The sequence below is a fragment of the Peromyscus leucopus genome, chromosome 7 (genome assembly GCF_004664715.2).
Source record: "Peromyscus leucopus breed LL Stock chromosome 7, UCI_PerLeu_2.1, whole genome shotgun sequence".
NCBI classification, from domain to species: Eukaryota; Metazoa; Chordata; class Mammalia; order Rodentia; family Cricetidae; genus Peromyscus; species Peromyscus leucopus.
In genome coordinates this window covers 106,321,502-106,341,878 of record NC_051069.1, presented here as the reverse complement: position 1 = coordinate 106,341,878, position 20,377 = coordinate 106,321,502, and the positions used below count along the sequence as shown (strand labels likewise).

Below are 20,377 nucleotides of genomic sequence, written 5' to 3'. Positions count from 1 at the left end.
CAGGGCCAGGGAATAGCTGGACTGGTGTGAGCTTGGGGAAGGGTAACCAGGGATGGAATCCAGGGAGGGGTGCAGTTCCCCTGGCAGGTGGGTCACTCACCCTTTCTGGCTGGTGTGGTCTGTGCCTCGGTGGAAGTCAGCTGGGACTGGGGGTAGGGCTCAGCAGCAGAGGGGCCAGGGAGAAGATGGGATGGATGGTCCTCTCCGGTGGAAGAGTTGTGGGGGACAAAACCTATTCCTAGACATTTTTGATGCATTTTTTATTATACATAAAGACTTTTATCAGTAGTTTGTTATATGATACTAGGTAGTTTCTTTGAGAGAAATGAAATGAAAGTTGTATAGTTGGCAGTATTAGCAACATTATTCTTACATGAATATATGCTAATGCAGGAGGGAAGAAAGATCCTTTTTAAAGTCGTGTTGCTAAACACATGATAGAACCCTTACAAAACATCTTGAGACTTGAGGCCAGTTACAGTTACTCCAGAGGAGATGTGGGCAAGGAGAACATGACTGTGGGCACCTCTTATGTCAGCAGAACCCAGAAATGCTGTTTCCATCAGGTTCCAACTTAGGACACTTCCATTCTTTTGGGGAAAAATGGACATTAAAACAATGCAATATCCAAGTGTTCTGTGATGAACTAAGCCAGTAGAGTGTACCAGGCTTTTTCTTTTGGGCCACGACCCAGCTTCCAAATCATGATACAGAGACTTCTTATTAGTTTTGAATGCTCAGGCCTAGCATAGGTCTTTTGAAAGCTCTTATAACCTAACCGTTTATGTACCTTTTGCCTCGGGGTTCATTACCTTTCTTAGTTCTGTATATCTTACTTTCGTTGCTTCTCTATGTCTGCCTGGCTGGTGTCTGCCTGGCTTCTGGCTCCGGGTGGGTGTCTCCCTTGTTCTCTCCTCCTCCTCTTCCTCTCATTCCTCTTGCTCTTTCTTTTTTTGAGCCTAGATTTGTCCTCCTGTTTATTCTTTCTGCCTGCTAGCCCTGTCAATCCTTTCTCTGCCTAGATATTGGCCGTTCAGCTCTTTATTGGACCAATCAGATGCCTTAGGCGGGCAAAGTGAAACAAATGCAACACATCTTTACATAATTAAACAAATGCAGCATAAACGAAAGTAATGCATCTTTACACAGTTAAAGTAATATTCTGTAGTATAAACAAATGTAACACATTTTTTTTCTGATTAAAATAATGTTGGGTTTATTCAATTTATGAATTAAACTTTTGATAGTAACCACTGTGTTTTCCAAAAAGGCCTGGGAATTTGCCAACTAGTGTGGTTTTGTTTTCAGGCAGAACTCAGGATGGCAATGATGATTTTCCCAGCCATTATCCAAGTGAACCAGTTTGGCACGGGTGTGATGAGGTCACAGCAGGGCACAGTGGAGGGATGTCTAGCTTATTTTTATCACCACTGTTGAACATGGCAGTTCTTTTAAAAGAACCCTCTAGTCAAAGTGGTCAATTCTGCATTAACTGTATGGACACATTCCCTTTGAGGACTGCCTATGTCTTTATTTGTGATCGTATCTTAACACAATGCTCCAAGTTCAACAACAAATGTGAATGAAAAATAGGCTGTTGCACGAATCCTAACTGGTCTTAATAAAAACCAGAGCCAGATTCAGGGTGAAAGCCGAAAGATCAGAGAAGCAGAGCAGCCAGCCACTCTTAAAGTCACCAACTCCTCAGCCTGAGAGTGTGAGTTTGTGTCTCCTCCCGCCTTATATTCCTTTCTCTACCTGGCCATTATCACTTCCTGTCTCAGCTTTCCTAGTGCTGGAATTAAAGGTGTGTGCCACTACTGCCTGGCTCTGTTTCTCTTTTAGACTGGATTAATCTTGTGTAGCCCAGTGTGGCCTTGAACTCACAGAAATCTAGATGGATCTCTGTCTCTGCCTCCCAAGTGCTAGGATTAAAGGTGTGTGCGACCACTGCCTGCCCTCTTTGGCTAACTCTGTGGCTGGCTCTGTCCTCCATTCTTTAGGCAAGCTTCATTTCTTAGATTGTAAACAATATATCACCACAATAGGCATTCCAAAATCAAAAGTAAAGGGCTTGCTTCTCAACATCTTAGTGGCAGCCATGTGGCTTGGCCAAAACTAGAGCCCCACAGCAGACACACCTGTATCTACCACAAGCATGTGGCTTGCTCTGCTTCTCTGATCTTTCAGCTTTCACCCTGAATCTGGCTCTCGTTTTTATTAAGACCAATTAGGATTCGTGCAACAGCCTATACTGATATGATATACTGATAATGGGCTAACCTTAAGCCTGCTTTGTGATTTGAGTTGTTGGAAATCCTTGGCCAAAGGAACAAACTAAATTCATTTGGTTTGACTCTCCCTCATGCCCAGCTCATCTGTATAGAGAACAGAAATGTGGAGTGATGGAAGGAATGGGTAACGTTCAGACTTAACGGTTAGATGGAGTTGGGATGGTGGGAGGGATGAGACCCAAGACCACTCACTCTGTGGACTGTGACGGACATAACAGAGCACTCTTCATGTGCTCACATCCTATGCATTATTTAAGTTCATTGATCTCTGTGTCTTTGGTCCTTGTTTCTATTCTGCCAGCTCTCTTCAGAGTCTAAGCATGCTGCTGTGGTAGATACAGGTGTGTCTGCTGTGAGGCTCTAGTTTTGGCCAAGTCCTCCCCACTCCAGTAAGTTTTGTACATATTTAATTTATTTCAGTCAGTTTTTGGTTCTGTGATTTAAAAATATTTTGTCACATATTATAGGTATGTAGCTGTATGAAGATTCCTGAAATTATCTGCTTACTTTAAGCTAATTATAAGTAACTTGTATTCCTTAGTGATTGGAAAGTAGCACATGGCTCAAAGGAAGAGGAAACCTTGATAAGTCATACTACAAGAACTATAAACATTGAGACTGTACCCCTATAGCTTCTTTGTGAGGCTGATGTCATGTCATGTCACCTGATGGGGTACATGGCTGGATACTTGACAGCAAAATAGTTACTTCACAGCTTAACGTGGAACTGCTAGAAGCACAGTAGCCATAAAGTAGCAGAGCGGTCAGGACTGCTGCAGAGTCAGGGCAAAGTGCATTGGCCTGTGGGGAGAAGAGGGTGCAGCCGCATCTGAGGCAAAGCAGTTGCAAGGCAGAGTGGCCAGTGGCCTGGCTGTGGGTAGAGTGTGGTCCCAGAGACTAAAAGTGCAATGTAAAAGGTGAGGTCCCAGGATGAAAATGAAACAGAAACCTGTTTGTAATTTCTATGGTATCTTAGGTCTTGGTAATGAATGAGAGCCCTTTTACTAGAAGTTAAGGCACATTGCAGTGTTCTTCAGAAGGTGGAGGCTTTTAGGGTGTCAGAGGGAAGTCTTCAGCTCTGCCATGTGCTTAGAGGAAACATAGATGGACACCAGATACCTGGTCCTGGGAAAAGTCTTTACTTATCTCGTTATTTATTCCCTTGGATGTGCTTCTTTCCCACTAGAAATCCTATGAGGTCACTGTAGTCTGTGTCTCCAGGCAGCTTCCCTGCCTGTCTCTCACAGGTCCTCCTCTCGGATCCTTTTTCTTCAAGGGAGCAGTCCTTGAAGTCTGCCCTTTACTGGGGGCATGTTTTTTATTGAGCACAGAATATGTGCAGTCTGGATAATGGATTCTAAGTGAGAGACTGTGTTAGAACTTCTAAAGTCAATTAATGTAATAAGTCTTTTTTTTTTTTTTTTTTTTTTTTTTTAATTTCAGATTTTACCAGATGTTGCAAGGACTCTGGAATCCTTATGGTAGTAAAATGCCGGAAAGAAAATTCTGCATTGAAAGACTGTCTAACTGCTTAGTAAGTAGTCACCTCAGTGCTTGTTGGTCATAGAATGCTCCTTAGTTCATTACCTGTGATGTGTTCTGTGCCTCCTCCACCAAGTGCTTCATGTTGTTGGTTAAGACCTCAATATGTTACAGGTTATTCTAAAAGAGAAAAAGACATTTAGGAAGGAATTTCTTTGAATTTACATTTGTCAGAATTATATGTATGATTTTCCACACAGTTTAACAAATCCTCTTTCTACAACAGGGTGGTTTATAGAATTAGTATAGCCTGCTTTTTAGTTCTTCTAACGAAAAGCTGCTGAACTAGACAATCCCTAGGCACTTTTCAGCCTGTTGATCACCTTGCTGAATTGTTGTTTCAACTCCTAGGAAAGCTGGCAGCAAATGATATGAAAGCTATAAAAGTAAATTTCGATTTCTGAAGCTTATCAAATTAAAAAATATTATGTGTTTATGATGTATGTGCATGTGCGTGCACCTCACAGTGTGTGTGGAGGTCAGAGGACAACTCTCAGGAATTGATTCCTTCACTCCTTCCACTGTGGGATCTGGGGATCGAACTCAGGTCATAGGATTTTACTTGCTGAGCCATCTCATCAGCCCTAGTCAGTTCTTTTGAAACAGCATTTTAATATCATAGTGACGAGTACTCCACTACCAGTTCTCAACTCTTTGCTATTGGTTTTAAGATAGGGTCTGAGTGTGTAGCTCTAGCTAGCCTGGACTTCACTGTGTAGCCTAGGCTGCCTTGAGCTTAGCCTGATCCTTTTGCCTCTACCTTCTGAGGGCTAGAATTATACCTGGGAGCTACCAGTCTCAGCTCAGTTCCTTAATTCTTTAAATGAGAGTATGCAGATTTCAGGGTGGTGGTACACGCCTTTACTCTCAACATTCAAGAGGCAGCATTAGGAGATCTCTGGGAGTTCAAGGCCAGCCTAATCTACAGAGTGAATTCTAGGACATCCAGAGCTACATAGTGAGAACCTGTCTAGAAAAAAAAAAAAAAGAAAGAAAAAGAAAGGAAGGAAGGGATGAAGGAAGGAGCAGATTTCATTGAATGCAGGTGCTTTTTTTTTCCTATTTTTTAAATTTAAAATTTATTTATTTTATGTTTATAAGTGCATGTACATATATAATCTGCATGTACAACTTTATGCCAGAAGAGAGCATCAGATCCCACTATAGATGGTTGTGAGCCACCATGTGGTTGCTGGGAATTAAACTCAGGATCTCTGGAAGAGCAGCCAGTGCTCTTAACCGCTGAGACATCTCTCCAGCCCCCTTTTGTTTTCATCTCCATATGGGTTTATTATATACATTATTGACAAATATCCCAACATATTTTAGTAAGTTAATTGATAGTTGTGAGATTTTAATTTTGGCAAGCTGTTGTTCCCTCCATTTTTCCAAATGCAGCCCTTGAAACATAAATATGAGTGTGGTGTAATATTTCTTAGGAGAATGAATTAAAAAGTAATGCTTTTCTTAATCCCTTACTTGTTTTTAAGAACAAATTTTAATTTAGAATCCCACAGTTGGGAGGGACAAGATTATCCAGACCCATCACCCACCTCTGCAGTTAGAGATGAGGAAAGCCACCAACAGTTTGTATGCTTTTCTCTGAGGCAGTCTCAGCTGTGAGGTCGCTGGCATAAGCCCTTCACTGTGGAGGAGTGGCTTCTGGTCCTGCTCCCTAGCGTGCCTCAGATAAGTTTCTCTTTCTCTTAAACGCATGCTTTTGTAGGAACACGAATGTTTTACAGAAATGCAGTAAGCCAAGGCAACACTAAAGCAGCAGGCACATTTAAAAGAAATAGAGATGAGCACAGCCGGGAGGACCCACAGGCTGTCCGGGGGGAGACTAGTGCAAGTTGAAGGAAAAAAACAGGGCCTGACTGCTTCCGGTATGGTGGGCAAGGTTTATTGAGATAGGAAGGAGCATAACCAGAGGCATCTGGAAGGGTCCAGACTGAACTGGGCCATGAAAGAGGGGGTTGTGTGTGTGTGGGGGGGGGCGGAGGTGGGGGCAAACAGACCAAGAGAGATCTAGGAGCAGTCAGCCAGCAGCCAAGAGAGCACTACCAAAATGGCTGAGTTCTGCAGGGAAGAGAAACTAGGGGAGGGGAAGCTAAGCCTGGCCCCTGGGAGGGAGGGGTTTAGGGTAAGTGGCCAATGAGAAGTGCTGTGAGGAGCCACAGGTACTGAGGGAGACTTGTCACTTGTCTCTGGGTTCTGACAAGTGTTAGTGAGGCTTTCACATGAGACGACATGGATATGACTCAAGTAGGGTCTGCCCTGGCTAGAATACTGAGTCCTACCAAAAATAGGAGTGCGTGGGAAAGCGTCACACAAAAAGCACCCGCTGAACAGACCTTTTTCCTGCAAGATCAAAATGTGCTCTACTGAGAGAATGGAGAGATGTGCCTAGAGGTCTGCAGACCACTGGAGGATGGCATTGCACAGCCTTAACAGCACCCAAGCCCCACACTTTCCGGGCAGGTGGAAGTGAGTAGCTCCCTTACCCTAAGTGCCTCAGTTTCTCAAGGGGCGCATGCCTTTGCCTAGCTGAGTCACATCCAGCCAAGTGTGAGGTTCCCAGCCACCCTGTCCACAGGGACTCTGGGCGTGGGAAGACAGGCGACTCTTGAACCCCGAGGCCTCTGATGCTTTTCCCACTGGAGTCCTTTGTGCTAGAACCATCTGTGTTAAACACTCCAGCTTGAACCCTTAGGAAACCTAAGACAGGGAAACCTCTGTGCCTCTGTCAAAATGCAGCCCTGCCTTCTGTCATAGCTCAGAAGGCTACACTGCATACACACCTAAATTCCTCACTGCTGTGTATTGTCCTTGAGAGCGACAGGAAGCCCTCCTGAGATGACTGAAGGTCAGCCCACCAAATAATAAAGGCTTCCAGTGAATAAACAGCCCTTAACAAAACACTTTGCAGTTTTGTGCTTTCCACATGGGAACAGGTCTAGGCGATCAGCCAAAATTCCCAGCCTGGGAGGTTCCTGGCCACATAGGCTCATCTGCAGAGGCTGGAGAGCATCCCAGTGTAGCTTGATTAAGCTGCTGGTCATAGAACCTGGCTCTTCCTGTCTGTGTACAGGAAGCTGGTGAGCAGTGTTGGGGAAAACTACAAATGTGTGCAGTTCTGGTGACAAGCACACCAATGCTTCGTGTATCGGAGACCATCTGCTCAGCACTTAGTGCCTGAGCACTGAACCTGGTCATGAGCCAGCTGGAATTTCTTCCATGAACCTCAAATTTCCCTCACCCTGGTAACTGCCAGTGCCAGTATGTGCTTCCTGTGTGACCTTATAAAAGGCACCAGAGCCCTGCAGTGGGAGGAAAAGGTGTTTGAGAGGTGTATTGCAAACCACCCCTGCAGTAGCAGGTCACCTTTGTTAAGTCTGTGGGTGATGCCTATAAAAACCAAGTTTCCCCCACAAACTGCAGCTGCCTTTCCTAGACTTCCAAGGACCACTTGACTCTCAACCAGTTTTCATAGGCAAAGGTAGTACACAGAACAGGCCAGCACCTGCAAAGCCTTGCAGTCAATCCAGAATTTTCATGGGAATGAAAACTAAAGATTTGCTCTCGTTGTGATTGTCTTAACCTTGGCCAGGAGACCATTCTTTCTCATGTCACACAGGATTATAACAATTGCCTCATCTCCCAGTGCCCATTTCAGATATGTTGGGAATATGGAAGGAGTGGGGATGTCCTTGGACATATGATGCCTGTGCTCCACGGAGTGTCATTGCTCTCAGCCCTGGAGGAGGAACCATGTCTGATGTCATTCTGTCTTGCCTCATCAGAGAAATCCTTCACACTTTCTCAGCCTAGAATCTCTAACTTTTCTCCGAAAGTACAGTGAAGATGCCAGAGAGTAGAACATGATATGCATGCTTATAATCACAGTAGTCAAAGGGCTGACATAAGTTTGCTGCTAGTTCAAGGCTGGTCCAGGCTACACTGCAAAATTCTGGAAGTGTGTGCTTGGTGTGTGGGGGTGCCCAAGAAGAATTTTTAAAAATGTTTGTGGGAAGCCAGTTATGAAATCCATTTATTACAGGAATTACAAAATGAATATTTCCCTCAGGAGTTGTTTTGACTACTGTAAAACCATCCCGAGTAGTACTTGGGTAGCCATGGTAACAGAAAAATGGAGAGGAGGTAGGGGTTAGAAATGCTGTTGCTTATCCAGCAGTGAAACACTGCTTTATTAAAACAAATAATACAAGTCAAAAATCTGACCACATCTTAGTTATGAGATCTGGGTTTGGTAAAGTTACAATGGGGGATTTCTGCTTGATCATGATAGAGAAGCATGATGAATAGGTAAATGTCTTAAACTCTCGGTGGCTCAAATTTGAAAAATTGTTAGATTATTTTACATATATATATATACTAGTCTGGGTTCTCTAGAGGAACAAAACTGATAGAATGATTCTATATTAAAAGAGGATTTATTAGCATAGCTTACAGGTTGTGGTCCAGCTCGTTTGTCAGTGGCTATCTCTGACAGAAGGACCAACATCAGTAGATGTTCAGTCTTTGAGGCTTGTGGGGAACCCACCCTCACTTTTTCCCCAGGGTACTCTTGAATAGGGAGAAGTAAGAAATATTTAGATAGAAATATAGAAGGGAGAGAGACAGATAGAAACACAGAATAGCCTCTGGAGGACCTGGATCCTTATCCACCAGCCCCTTTTGTCTCTTCTAAAGAGCTATTTAGAGAAATGCCAAGGGGTGGAGCAAAAGACCTCCCCCAGCACAGACAAGTGCAGACTTTTCCAAACACCTGATAACCACGCACGTGGTCAATCCATACCCTTATGCAGACCTACTGGGTAAAGCAAACTCAGATCTCACTTGAAACCCACAGAGGCTGGATGTCTTAGCTGGTCTTTGGCCTGTGTTGGATCCTGAAGAAGTATGTTCTACTGCCAGTGAATGACAGCCTCAGTAGCCGGATAGATGGACTTAGTTATTTAGCATGGAGAGTGAGGGCAAGCAGGCAAAAGGCAAATTCTTCCTTCTACCATGTCTGTTTATATAGGCTGCCACCAGAAGGTATGGCCCAGACTCAGCGTGGGTCTTCTGACCTCAAATGATACAATCAAGAAAATCCCCCCACAGGTTTGTCCAGCTGCTTGAATTTTAGTTGATTTTAGATGTAGTCAAATTGATTACAAGATTAGCCATCATAAGCCCTCCCTTTGTTAACTTGACACATAATCACCTCTCCTTATATTATTTTTAGTTTCTAAATCAAAACAAAAACCAGGCCATAATGACGCTTAACATGATATAACCATCCTGTGTACAACAGTGAATGCATTATATTTTTTTCAAATACCTAAGAATTTTACTGTTAGTCTTTCTCTCATCCTTTCCCACATGGACCTAAAGCCTTTACAAAGATAACTGTTTATAGAGGAAATTAATGAGGCAACTTCACGTGTTTATCTGATAGTCAAAAGAGGTTTATTTTGGGTAAATTTACAGCAAGCAAAGGGGTCAGTTATCGGATCCAGGAGAGGTGAGGTGCAGTCCAATGCAGTTCTTAGGAGAACTCTGACTTGGTCTGCGGTCCAGCATCCAGGATCATGAGGTAGCCAAAAGAAAGCAAGCATGTACACATCTCAGGTCTTAAGGGGTCCCCGTCTTGCCATGCCCCAGGAAGGGGGCAGGTACCTAGCAATTACCTGCTGCCTACTAGGGGCGGTGCTTCAGGGGTGAAGCACAGACAACCACCCCTACAAGTGTTCATTGGGGAAAAGAACTAATATGACTTTCCAAAGTCTATTGGATATAGGTTCTGAATTGGCAGTGATTCTGGGAGACCCCAAGAAGCACTGTGGCCCTCTATTTAAAGGACGGACTTATAGAAGGCAGGTAATTAATGGAGTTTTGGCTAATGTCCTACTCACAGTAGGTACGATGGGTTCCCAGAATCAGCTTGTGATTATTTTCCAGTTTTAGAATGCATAATTGGGATAGATAGAAGTTGGCAGAATTCTCACATTGGTCCCATAACTGTGGAGTGAGAACTGTTAATGGTTGGAAAGGCCAAATGGAAACCCTTTAGAGTTGCCTCTATCAAGAAAAGTAGTGAACCACAGGCAGTATCACATCCCTGTAGGAATGGTAGAAATTAGTGTCACCCTCAAAGACTTGAATGATTCAGGGTGGTGGCTTCTACTACATCTCCCTTTAAGTGGCCTGTGCCGACGACTGATGAATAGTGGAGAATGAGGTTTGGCTACAAAACCTTAATCAAATGGTGTCTTAGTCACTGTCTTATTGATGTGAAGAGACACCATGATCATTTAATTGGGGGCTTGCTTATAGTTTTAGAGGCAAGTTCATGACCTTCATGCCAGGGAGCATACATAGCACAGGCAGGCGGGCATGGTGTTGGTGCAGTAGCTGAGAGCTTACATCTTATCTGAAAGTTGGAGACAGAGAGAAACAGACTGAGCCTGCCATGGGGTTTTGAAGCCTCAAAGCCCACCTCCAGTAACACACCTCCTCCAAGGCCACACCCAATCCTTCCCAAAACAATTCTACCAATGAGGGATCTAGCATTCTAAAATGGGCTTATGGGGGCCATTCTCTGTAGTGATATGTTGTGTACCCCCAATATATTGTGTACCCTACTTATCTGGGGTCAGAGAACAGAGCAGCCACTAGATTAGACATAGAGGTCAGGCAGTGGTAGCATACACCCTTAATCCTAGCATTCTGGAGGCAGAGATCCATCTCGGATCCCTGTGAGTTCAAGGCCACACTAGAAACAGAGTCAGGCATGGTGGCACACGCCTTTAATCCCAGCACTTGAGATCTCACACCTTTAATCCCAAGAAGTGATGCTAGGAAGCAGAAAGTTGTATAAGGCACGAGGACAAGGAACTAGAGGCTTTTTAAGGTTTATATATATATATATATATTATTTGACCCAAGCAGGTTCTGAAGGGACAAGCAAGTTTCATGAAGAATTTGCCCAAATGCCTGTGGTTTCTACTCCCATAATATGCATAATTTCATATCTCTAATTCATTAATTAAAATAACGTGTAAGACGAATTGCTAAACAGTCTTATTAATAAAAAACCCAGAGCCAGATATTGGGGTGAAAACTGAGATCACAGTAGCAAAAAGAAGCCAGCTATGTTCTCACCACTAGAAATCTTCAGCCTAAGACAGAGCCACTTCCTGTGTACTCATACCTATATCTTCTCTGTCCCTGCCATCTCACTTCCTCTCTGCCCAGCTACATCACTTTTTCTTTCTGTCCATCTCTGTCACTTCCTGTCTGTTTGTATAGATCTCCAGACCTCTATGGTTATCTACTGTTGGGATTAAAGGCGTGTGCCACCATGCCCAGATCTTTTCCCATTGTGGCCTTGAACTCAACAGAGATCAGATGAATCTCTGTCTCCCGAATGCTAGGATTAAAGGCATGTGCTACCATTGCCTGACTTCTATGTTAAATATAATGGCTGGCTTTTTACTCTGATCCCCAGGGAAGCTTTATTAGGGTGCACAGTATATTGGGGGACACAATATATTGCCACAAACATGTTTTTAGTTGGACATAAATCTTCCGTAGAAACTCAGTCCTAGAGCAGAGTTGCAGGAACAGTCTATAGAGAGGATAGCCTCGGCTCAGCTGGGTCAGTGAGACTTTGGTGCTGTCCTTACGGTGAGAGTGGTTATGATGCACTATGTAACATTGACCGGGGACCTGCTGTACGGTATGCACTTAGTAAACAGGGACACTTTCTTATCTACTCTTATTTGACAGCATGAATATCTTTCCATTTCCCACTCTCTAGAAATATGAAATTCAGGGTCTAGTTTGTCATGGGGAGGGAGGACAGAAACTGTTGCTGTTGGTTTAGAAGAGAGAAAAGCAACCAAAGAAACAAAGATGGATTTGACATTAGCTGAGGAAAAGTGCGAAGTTATGAAATTTTTCTTTGACATTAAGTCTCAGAATAAGTGCTCTTCTTTGTTAATTACTGTGGTGACTGCTGCTCCCCTTTAGGGACATGTTGAAACAGGAATGGTTCGTGCTCCTTTATTTCTGCCTCTCATCCTCCTTCTTCACTATACTGTGACCTACTTCTGGTTCTTCCAAAACTACTGAAGACTAATGTGCTCCTGATGGCCAAACCCAATAAGCAGTCCTTCCTCTTTTACTCAAGTTTTTGATAGTGGAAGCTCTTTGGTTTCACTGGCAGTGATGTCTCGTTAGCCACTGTAGTTGGTCTTTCTTGTCGGATTTTCTCATGGGGACCACCAGCTCCTAAATAATGACATGGAGACATTATTAATTATAAAAACTTGGCCTTTAGCTTAGGCTTGTTCTCAAATAGCTTTTATAACTTAATTAACCTGCTTCTATTAATCTACATTTTGCCACGTGACTTTTTACCTGTTGGCGCAGCCATATCTGATGGAAACAGCAAAAGCCATAAAGCCACCACAACTGTATGACAAAGATCCAGCAAACCTGAGCTGCACAGTGGCCTCCAGGCCATTTTTGTTTTTGATCTCAACATGTTGTATACTTGGGGACTTTTATATTTGTACAATTTGAGGATATTGGATTGATGGAAAATTTATTATGAGTCATTTGTGCCTTCTCCCAGGAGCACTGCTTTTGAGCTTCCCCAAGAAGTTCCTGAGCATACTACCTCTCCCACTTTAGGAAGATATCCTTATCTACTTGAAGGTCTTCTTACTTCTTGGAGGCTGTGATACACATACAAAAGCGAGAGGTCTCTTTCTGAATCGATGATATATTCTTGAAACATCTGTCACCATAGTTACTCAGGAACAAGATAATAAAAGCAAAGTACACTTAAAAAGGTCAGCAAGATTCGATGAGCTAGAGGAGTTGGTCACAGAAGAGATTACAAGTCTCTTTTTACTATATACTCAGGCCATTATGTGGCATACACAGCAACAAAGTTAGATTAGCTGAAGTTACTTCAGCCCCTTACAGAAACTTATATTGATGGTCAAAGAATGTTGTGGAAAAATGATAAAAGGATGAGGTGTCAGGACCTCCCTTTGTTAGAAAAGTTAGCTCATGCAAAGCCACTGTGGTGTCTTATGACCAAAGAACAAAAGAATACCAGGATTAAACATATAAATGAATTCTGTAAAGTTATAAAATGTAAACATTGTATTATGCCAGAATTTGAATAATAACTGCAACAGCTTTGACCTGAAGATTTTTTCTTGGGCACTCTGGCTATTAAGAGTTAATAATAAAATACTTAGGACGTTGTAAACTGCCTGGGCTGGCTTGGAGATTTTCTTTCTATCTAGCGTCCTTAAAGACACAAAAGTAGGCAGCCTGAGAATGGGCTGTCATATGGATACTTAAAAATTGGGTTATGAGATTAATGAGTAAAAGTGATTGTAAAAGATAACTCTTTATCACTGATGACTAAACTTGATTGTAAAAGATAACTGTTCTGTCACGGTTCATCAAATGACTAAACTTATGAACCCAGATGTGCAAGAGGAAAAGTTAAACACATGTCTGAAAACAAAAATGTTATGATCTATGTTTTGAAACACATGACTCTATCCCTGTTTTCTGAATTCTGTATAAATAAAGAAGCACTCTGACAGCTAGTTAGTCAGGCTACAAGATTCTCTCAACCATCATACCTAGCTCATCCTTCCCTCACCAACTTCTTACTTCCTCTCTGGAACTTTGCCACTGCCAGGGCTGGCCTCTGTCAACCTGTTTTCCATTCTTTATGTCTGACTCCCTCCCTGTCTCGCTGGTGTCTCCTCATGCGCCTAGATTCATCCCAAGTTCCTCTCTCTGCCCAGAAGTCCCGCCTGACCTCTCCTGCCTATCTACTGCCCATTCAGCTTTTTATTAAACCAACCACAGTGACACATCTTCACACAGTGCAAACAAATATCATGCAACATTTCCTCCTTTTTGTCTAAATAAAAAGAAGGTTTTGCTGCCAGCGGTGGCATACACCTTTAATCCCAGCACTTGTGAGGCAGAGCTAGGGGCCGATCTCTGTGAGTTCGAGTCCAGCCTGGTCTGCGGAGCGAGATTGAGGACAGGCACCAAAAGTATACAGAGAAGCCCTGTCTACGGGGGAAAAAAAAAAGGAAAGTTTTTTTTTTTTTTATCTCTAATACAGTAAAACTATATACAATAAGAACAATTATCACGTAATGATTACATTCACAATGTCTAGTCCATTTGTGTTTGGCAAATTCAGAGATATTACTCTATTATCTATCCTGTCTTGGTGAGTTCAAAGTTTCATACCTAAACCACATTCTATCATAACTTCTATTGCCTACCTAAAAATATCTTTTTAGACCTTAAGACATTTTCTTAAATAATTTATTTAAGCTTTTATGTATCTCAACCTTATAAACTTTACATCTCTTTTGTAAGTTTCTTTTTTGAATTTAGTAACAAGGAAAACAGTATAACTGTCTTAACTCTTCAATCCCATCAGAGACTCGAGAAGGATATAATATTACCTGAGTAAACAGGAAGTGCAGAGCAAACAACTTCCAAAACTATAGAAACGACAGAGACAGCTGGCTGTCTGGACAGTCACCCGAGTTCCTCTGTAATGTTGGGGCCTCCATCTTCAGCCTACAAGCCCAGGATATCTGACAGACTTTTCTGTGAAGCAAGAATTTTGAAGGACTGTCCTGCCTACTTTGTCTTAGCAAAGTTTGGCAGTTGTTTTCTTTTGTGTCCTGCGTGTCCAGTTTGGACAGTATACTGCCAGCAGTTGAGGCAAGGGCAGTTTCTTGCCCTAAGGCTAGCTTTGCCACAAAGAAAGCAAACTCCATATGGAGGTTTTTCGATGCCCACCAACCTTTTTTGAAGTAAATTGGTGCTGCCAGGAGCAGATCTGTCTCAATGTCATGAAAAGCCTTATGTTATTAAAACACCTTAAATGCCATATTCTGTGGGTGTTTGAAGACCATCTATATATCTAAAATATCTCTGATTGACCTTGAAAATATATCTAACATGACTATAAGTTTGCTTGTTATAGATGACTATTAGCCTGTGTTTCTTAATTACCCTAAATAGTAAAAATAACTTTGAAGGACTATAATTTTACATTATGTTGTTAAATGAGCTGCATAGGTACAATACCTTAGACAGAAGTAGAAATATATATACAGTATAACAAAAATAACCTTAAATTTGTATCAATATACAAAAATACTTGAAACTGCTGTGCAAAGTCTTTCTGTACACTGTGAAAATATGCTGTTCCCATTGATTAGTAAATAAAGCTGTTTTGGCCTATGTCAAGAAAGCTTACAGCCAGGCAGGAAATCCAAGTAGAGATACAGAGAGAAGATGCCAGCAGATTGCTGACACCACAGCCACGTGGCAACTTATAGATAATACAAAAATCCATACCAATTTAAAGTATTTGAGACTATACTGGTTGCTTTTTTTTTAAGTTTAAAAGTAGAGTCTAAGCCGGGCGGTGGTGGCGCACGCCTTTAATCCCAGTACTCGGGAGGCAGAGGCAGGCGGATCTCTGTGAGTTCGAGGCCAGCCTGGGCTACCAAGTGAGTTCCAGGAAAGGCGCAAAGCTACACAGAGAAACCCTGTCTCGAAAAACCAAAAAAAAAAAAAAAAAAAAAAAAAGTAGAGTCAATAATCTACCCTTTCTCCTATCATTCCTATATCCCCCCCGCCTTTTTCTTTTCAGAATGAGATTCTTAAATCTAATCTTCTTTTCTTAGTTTCCTCCCTGACCATGGCCAGTGACAACTTGCAACCAATCCTCCAAAATGATGATAAACATCCATAATCCGCTGAACAACCAAAAACTATCCACCTCACCTCTTGGGAATGTGGGTGTTGTGTTCTTAAAACTACTACTACTTGTTGTCTGGGGGTGACAGCATCTTTTAGGAGACCCTGAGAAAATTGGGATAAAGGTCAAGTTCTGGGAGAACTAGCTGTTATCTACTCTTGGTGTGATGGGAAAGTGTAGGGCTTATCTGAAGTCCTGGCTGGATAAGTCTGTGGAGGCTGGACCATCTCAGCTAGTAGCTTTAAAGTTGTTCTAGATGAAGATTTTACTGGAAGCTGTAACAGAGGCATTCTGAGAGGCTAGATCACCTGGGCAACTTGTCCTCATTGGTGTCTGGTTTTTTTGTTCTGAAAACACATTAACTTTTAAAGGTAACGTACATATCTGCATTAACATAGGTATGGAATGTGTGGTATGCACAAATCATCTAAAGGTGATTCTCTGTTCTATGTTTGAGCAGGTGGAAGACATCTGTCAACTTTATAAATCTGTTTGGACTGTATAACCAAAATGTAATATGAATCTCTATCCATACCATATGAAAGGATGGCATGTAATAATAAGTCATGAGGACTCTGTAACCAACAAGATTTATTATGTCTCATCCAGTCTCAGAGCTGTTTCCATGTCAAGGGATCAGCATATACATTACCTCTCCTGTAGTCCTTCCTGGTTTCTTCCTTCATGTCTGCAGCCAAGATTTTTTAGGAGGTCTCCCCTGGTCAAATCTGATCTTTATTAATTTTGAAGGAATCCTGTGGAAACAAAAAGCATAACCTCTCCCCCAACACAACACATTTTCTGACTTCCACTCTGAAGTTAAGACATTCTTAAAATATATAGGCTGGTTTAATTCAGTAGTTTTTTCCCCGCCACAATCCATTCTCTCTTAGTAGCTGCCACTTTTTGTTCATTAGCATTAAAAAAATTCAAAGTCAACAAAGCACCATACAGGATTCAGATGCCCTGTGTATTCCCCATCCTTACATAGCTTATTCCTTTTATATTATTTTTTGAAAGAGTATTATTTTTAAACTATTTTTAAAATGACTGTCTATACCCATTTTTATTTTATTTTATTTTATTTTTTTTTTTTAGCACCTAATACTGTACCTACCTGCTCAGAGGTTTTTTGTTTTTTGGTTTTTTTTGGTCTGGACCTGAGTAACTGCAGTGTTCTCAGACTGTGTGAGTCAAGCCTTAAAGTGACCGACCAGACAAGAAGGGGTGGATGCATGCAGAGAGACTATGGACTATGGCTCTGGGAACATGTTGTAAAACCCTTGTGTGCATCTGCAGGCTCCTTTCGCAGCTCTGTTTAGCACATGGCGCTGGCAGCTGCCTCTGCCCCCTTTGGGTCCATAGCACTGAGGGCTAGGTGTCCAAGCTTTGCCTAACCATCCCAGCTGTGGGATATTGCTGAGCAGAGTCTCTGCTAGTGGCAGCCAATTGTTGAGTGCTCGCGGAGAGGCCAAGGCAGTCAGGTAGTGACTTTGGTGGTGCTGGCTTGACTTCTTCTGTGTGGTTGTGCCATGTGTTGGAGTGCCAAATGTAGTTGGACTTCATTGTCGGACTTTCTCTTGGGGACTGCCAGTTCCCAATTAATAACATGGAGACTTATTAATTATAAAAGCTTGGCCTTTAACTTAGACTTGTTCCCATCTAGGTCTTATAACTTAATTAACCATGTTTCTATTAATCTTCGTTTTTTCTTTTTACCTTCAATTCTGTATGTCCATCTTCTCCTATCTGTCTGGTGTCTTCTCGTGCACCTAGATTTATCCCGAGTTCCTCTCTGCCCAGAAGTCCTGCCTAACCTCTCCTGCCAAGCTGTAGGCTATTCAGCTTTTTATTAAACCAATCACAGTGACATATCTTCACATAGTGTAAACAAATATCCTGCAACAGACCACACATTTCTCTGCTCCTCAATCTTGTCTCCCTTAAGCTCTTCCTTAAAGTTGGGTTCTGTTAAGAATTTTAAATCCAAGTGTAGTTTTTACCCATGGATTAAATAACTACAGATCTCATTTTTCTGCTTTCCCTCATGTCCTAAATAGAACTTTTTTTCCCTTTTTTTTTTTTTTTGGTTCAGACTGTTATGTGGCTTGAATTATAGTTTTCTATATTCTAGAGTCCTCTGTCTCCTAACTAACTTTAGTTATTTACCAAATCAGTTTTTTACCCCCCGTTGTATCCATACATCCCTTCCTTTGGGCTAGTGGAAGCCCTCATCATTTCTTGCTTGAATAATATTAGTGATCCAATTTTAAAAACCTTTCTGTCCCTTTCAACCTACCTGCCATACACCACCAGTCATTCAAGAGTCTTCTGTTTGCAGTTAGTCCTGTCCTATTGCTTTTGGGATAGATTGTTGTACATTGGCATAAGTGGCCCATCATAATTAGGTCCCTGTGCACTCTGTTTCTTGGGTTCTTTCTGCTGTGTGCATAATTCACTATGGGAGTACCAGTCCACTTGTGACCTGTGCATATCATTCATGCACTTTTCAACATGCCCTTTTGTTGTGTTTCTGTGTCCTTGCAAAACTCAAGCATGTTTTCGTGACACCTCCCCTTCCTCATGTTTCCATGTCCATCTTTGCACTTTTTATATTTTGTTAGTTCAGCCTTTGCCTGTTAAGCCATGGGCTCCTGGAATGTAGCATCATTTGTTCTATTCTGTGATAAGACTAAACTTAAGACTATATATTACTATACATTTTATTAATTACGCATTTTAAAAACCTTTAGTTCTATTTTTCTTACTAGTTCATTAATGTTTATTGTGCCTTGCCGACTATTACTGAATGTCAACTTCTCAAGATTTAATCCCATGAATATCTGAAATTTATTAAGGTTTATATTGTATCTATTTTGAAATATTTTAATTTACTCCTTGTAGCTATAATGATCCAGCCTTCTATGAAGAATGCAAACTGGAATATCTCAAGGAAAGGGAAGAATTCAGAAAAACCGGAGTTCCTACTAAGAAGAGGCTGCAGAGGCTTCCTACAAGCATGTAGGTCAATATTGAGTCCAGGAAGTCACATCTTAATGGAAACCACTTGTAATATAAGCCAAAAATGATGGACCGAAACAATGTTTCCTCATCCTAATCATGAAAATACTTATTTTTTATGAAATAAAAAAATCTTTATTTCTGAGTTCTAGTTTATTAAATATGGGATAGGAGGAAAACTAAATGGAATGTTTTCCTGAAGAAAAAGTTTTTAAACCAAGTCCTTCCACAACTGTAACTGCAGTCAGTGCCAGTGGTCTTAGAATTCCATATGTGCATTACCTTCTGATTATGCAGGCTGATGGCTAGTGCAGGATCAAAGTACTAAAGCAAAGGAACCAGCAGCCTTCAACCCTCATACAGAGCACCACAGCTGTGAGCCAGAGCTCTTCTTCACTCCAGCACTTAGTATGCTACTGTGGACATCCGTTTCAGTGACTTACAACTTACCCAGCTTCGTCAAAATATGGGGCATGTAGGCAGGGCTTCAGGCTTGACATGGGCTTATTTGAAAACATAGCTGAGGTTGGGTGAATTAATCTTCTGAAACCTTTAATGGCAAAGTTTCTGCACTGTTTCTTGATCTTTTCAACTTTGTATAATCTTTGATTTTAAGATGTTGTCATGTTAAGTGTGAACTTCTGTTTTGTAACATTGGGGATTCACACTGGAGCAAAAACATTGTGGTTTTTGCTCCAGTGTGTTAATTTGGGCCAACCCCCCCCCCCCCCCCCAGCTATTTTCTTAAACAGGAAGGTAAGATTTAGCTTTTGCTCCAATCCCATGAAAAGTTTTTCTCAGTCAAATGAAATGAGCTATGAATGTATGTTAATTTTCACACAGTACTCACCAAAGAACTATTTTACTTTGTTTGAAACTCAAAGAATCCATTCTCTCAGACCACAGATCAACCAACAATAGGTGGCCATAGGCCAAAAACACAGTAAGTCTAGAGACTGCAGCCTGGGAAGAGGCAGGCACCATTACTCCTGTGCAGGCCTGTGGCACTGGTGGATTTTGTAATGCACACGACTACACTTCTTGTTTTCAGTGACTCAGAGGTATAGAGCAGTTACTGTAAGAAGCAAGTGAAGTAGTGACAAGTTTTGTTGTGCGTCACACAAGCCATAGGTACTAGACAGACAAACTGTGTTCCCATTACCTCTTGGACTTGCTGCAGACGTATCTGGTTTACTGAGTTTCAACTGTTGTATGCTCATAGGACAGATTTATTCTTGACCTACATATGCATTCAGTTTTATTTTGGCCTCAAGTCAATACAAGAATCTTTAGATATGTAAGCGTTTTCTCAGGCTAATAAAGGATCAAGAGGAAGGAACAGGTGGCTGTTCTTTGTATTATTGAGTTATAGGTGTGCTTAACTGGATCTCCTCACCAAAAGAAATCCAGCTATTACAGAAAATGTTAAGGGAAGCTCTTTGGAGTGTTAGCTAATATGAAAAGGGCCAACAAAAATGTCAATTTTAATGAATGGCAAAAATACAGATGCCACCTCTTCAACCACAGGGTTGACTAAGTGTATACTTAAACATTTTCTGACAAGGTAAAAATGTCTTGGGGTTCATCTTTTCTAGCTATGGAGTCTTACACAGGTCACTAACACTTTAACTGTTAAGAACATCAATCAAACTGTTCTAGCATTCCTTTTTGATAACTG

At 41.7% G+C, this 20,377-nt stretch overlaps 1 protein-coding gene across 2 annotated transcripts in view; it reads left to right on the top strand.

Annotated features, from left to right (window-relative positions):
* Cmc1 (C-X9-C motif containing 1) overlaps positions 1-18,844 on the top strand; it is a 104,153-nt gene extending 85,309 nt beyond the window's left edge. Inside the window, exons 3-4 of one of the 2 annotated variants that reach the window (XM_028858069.2) lie at positions 3,738-3,828; positions 18,583-18,844. In XM_028858069.2, coding sequence (XP_028713902.1) covers positions 3,738-3,828; positions 18,583-18,703 — 212 coding nt within the window. In that variant the 3' untranslated portion in view covers positions 18,704-18,844. The remainder of the gene's footprint in view (positions 1-3,737; positions 3,829-18,582) is intronic. The other variant, XM_037208015.1, reaches the window with a different exon arrangement.
* The last annotated feature ends 1,533 nt before the right edge of the window (positions 18,845-20,377 follow it).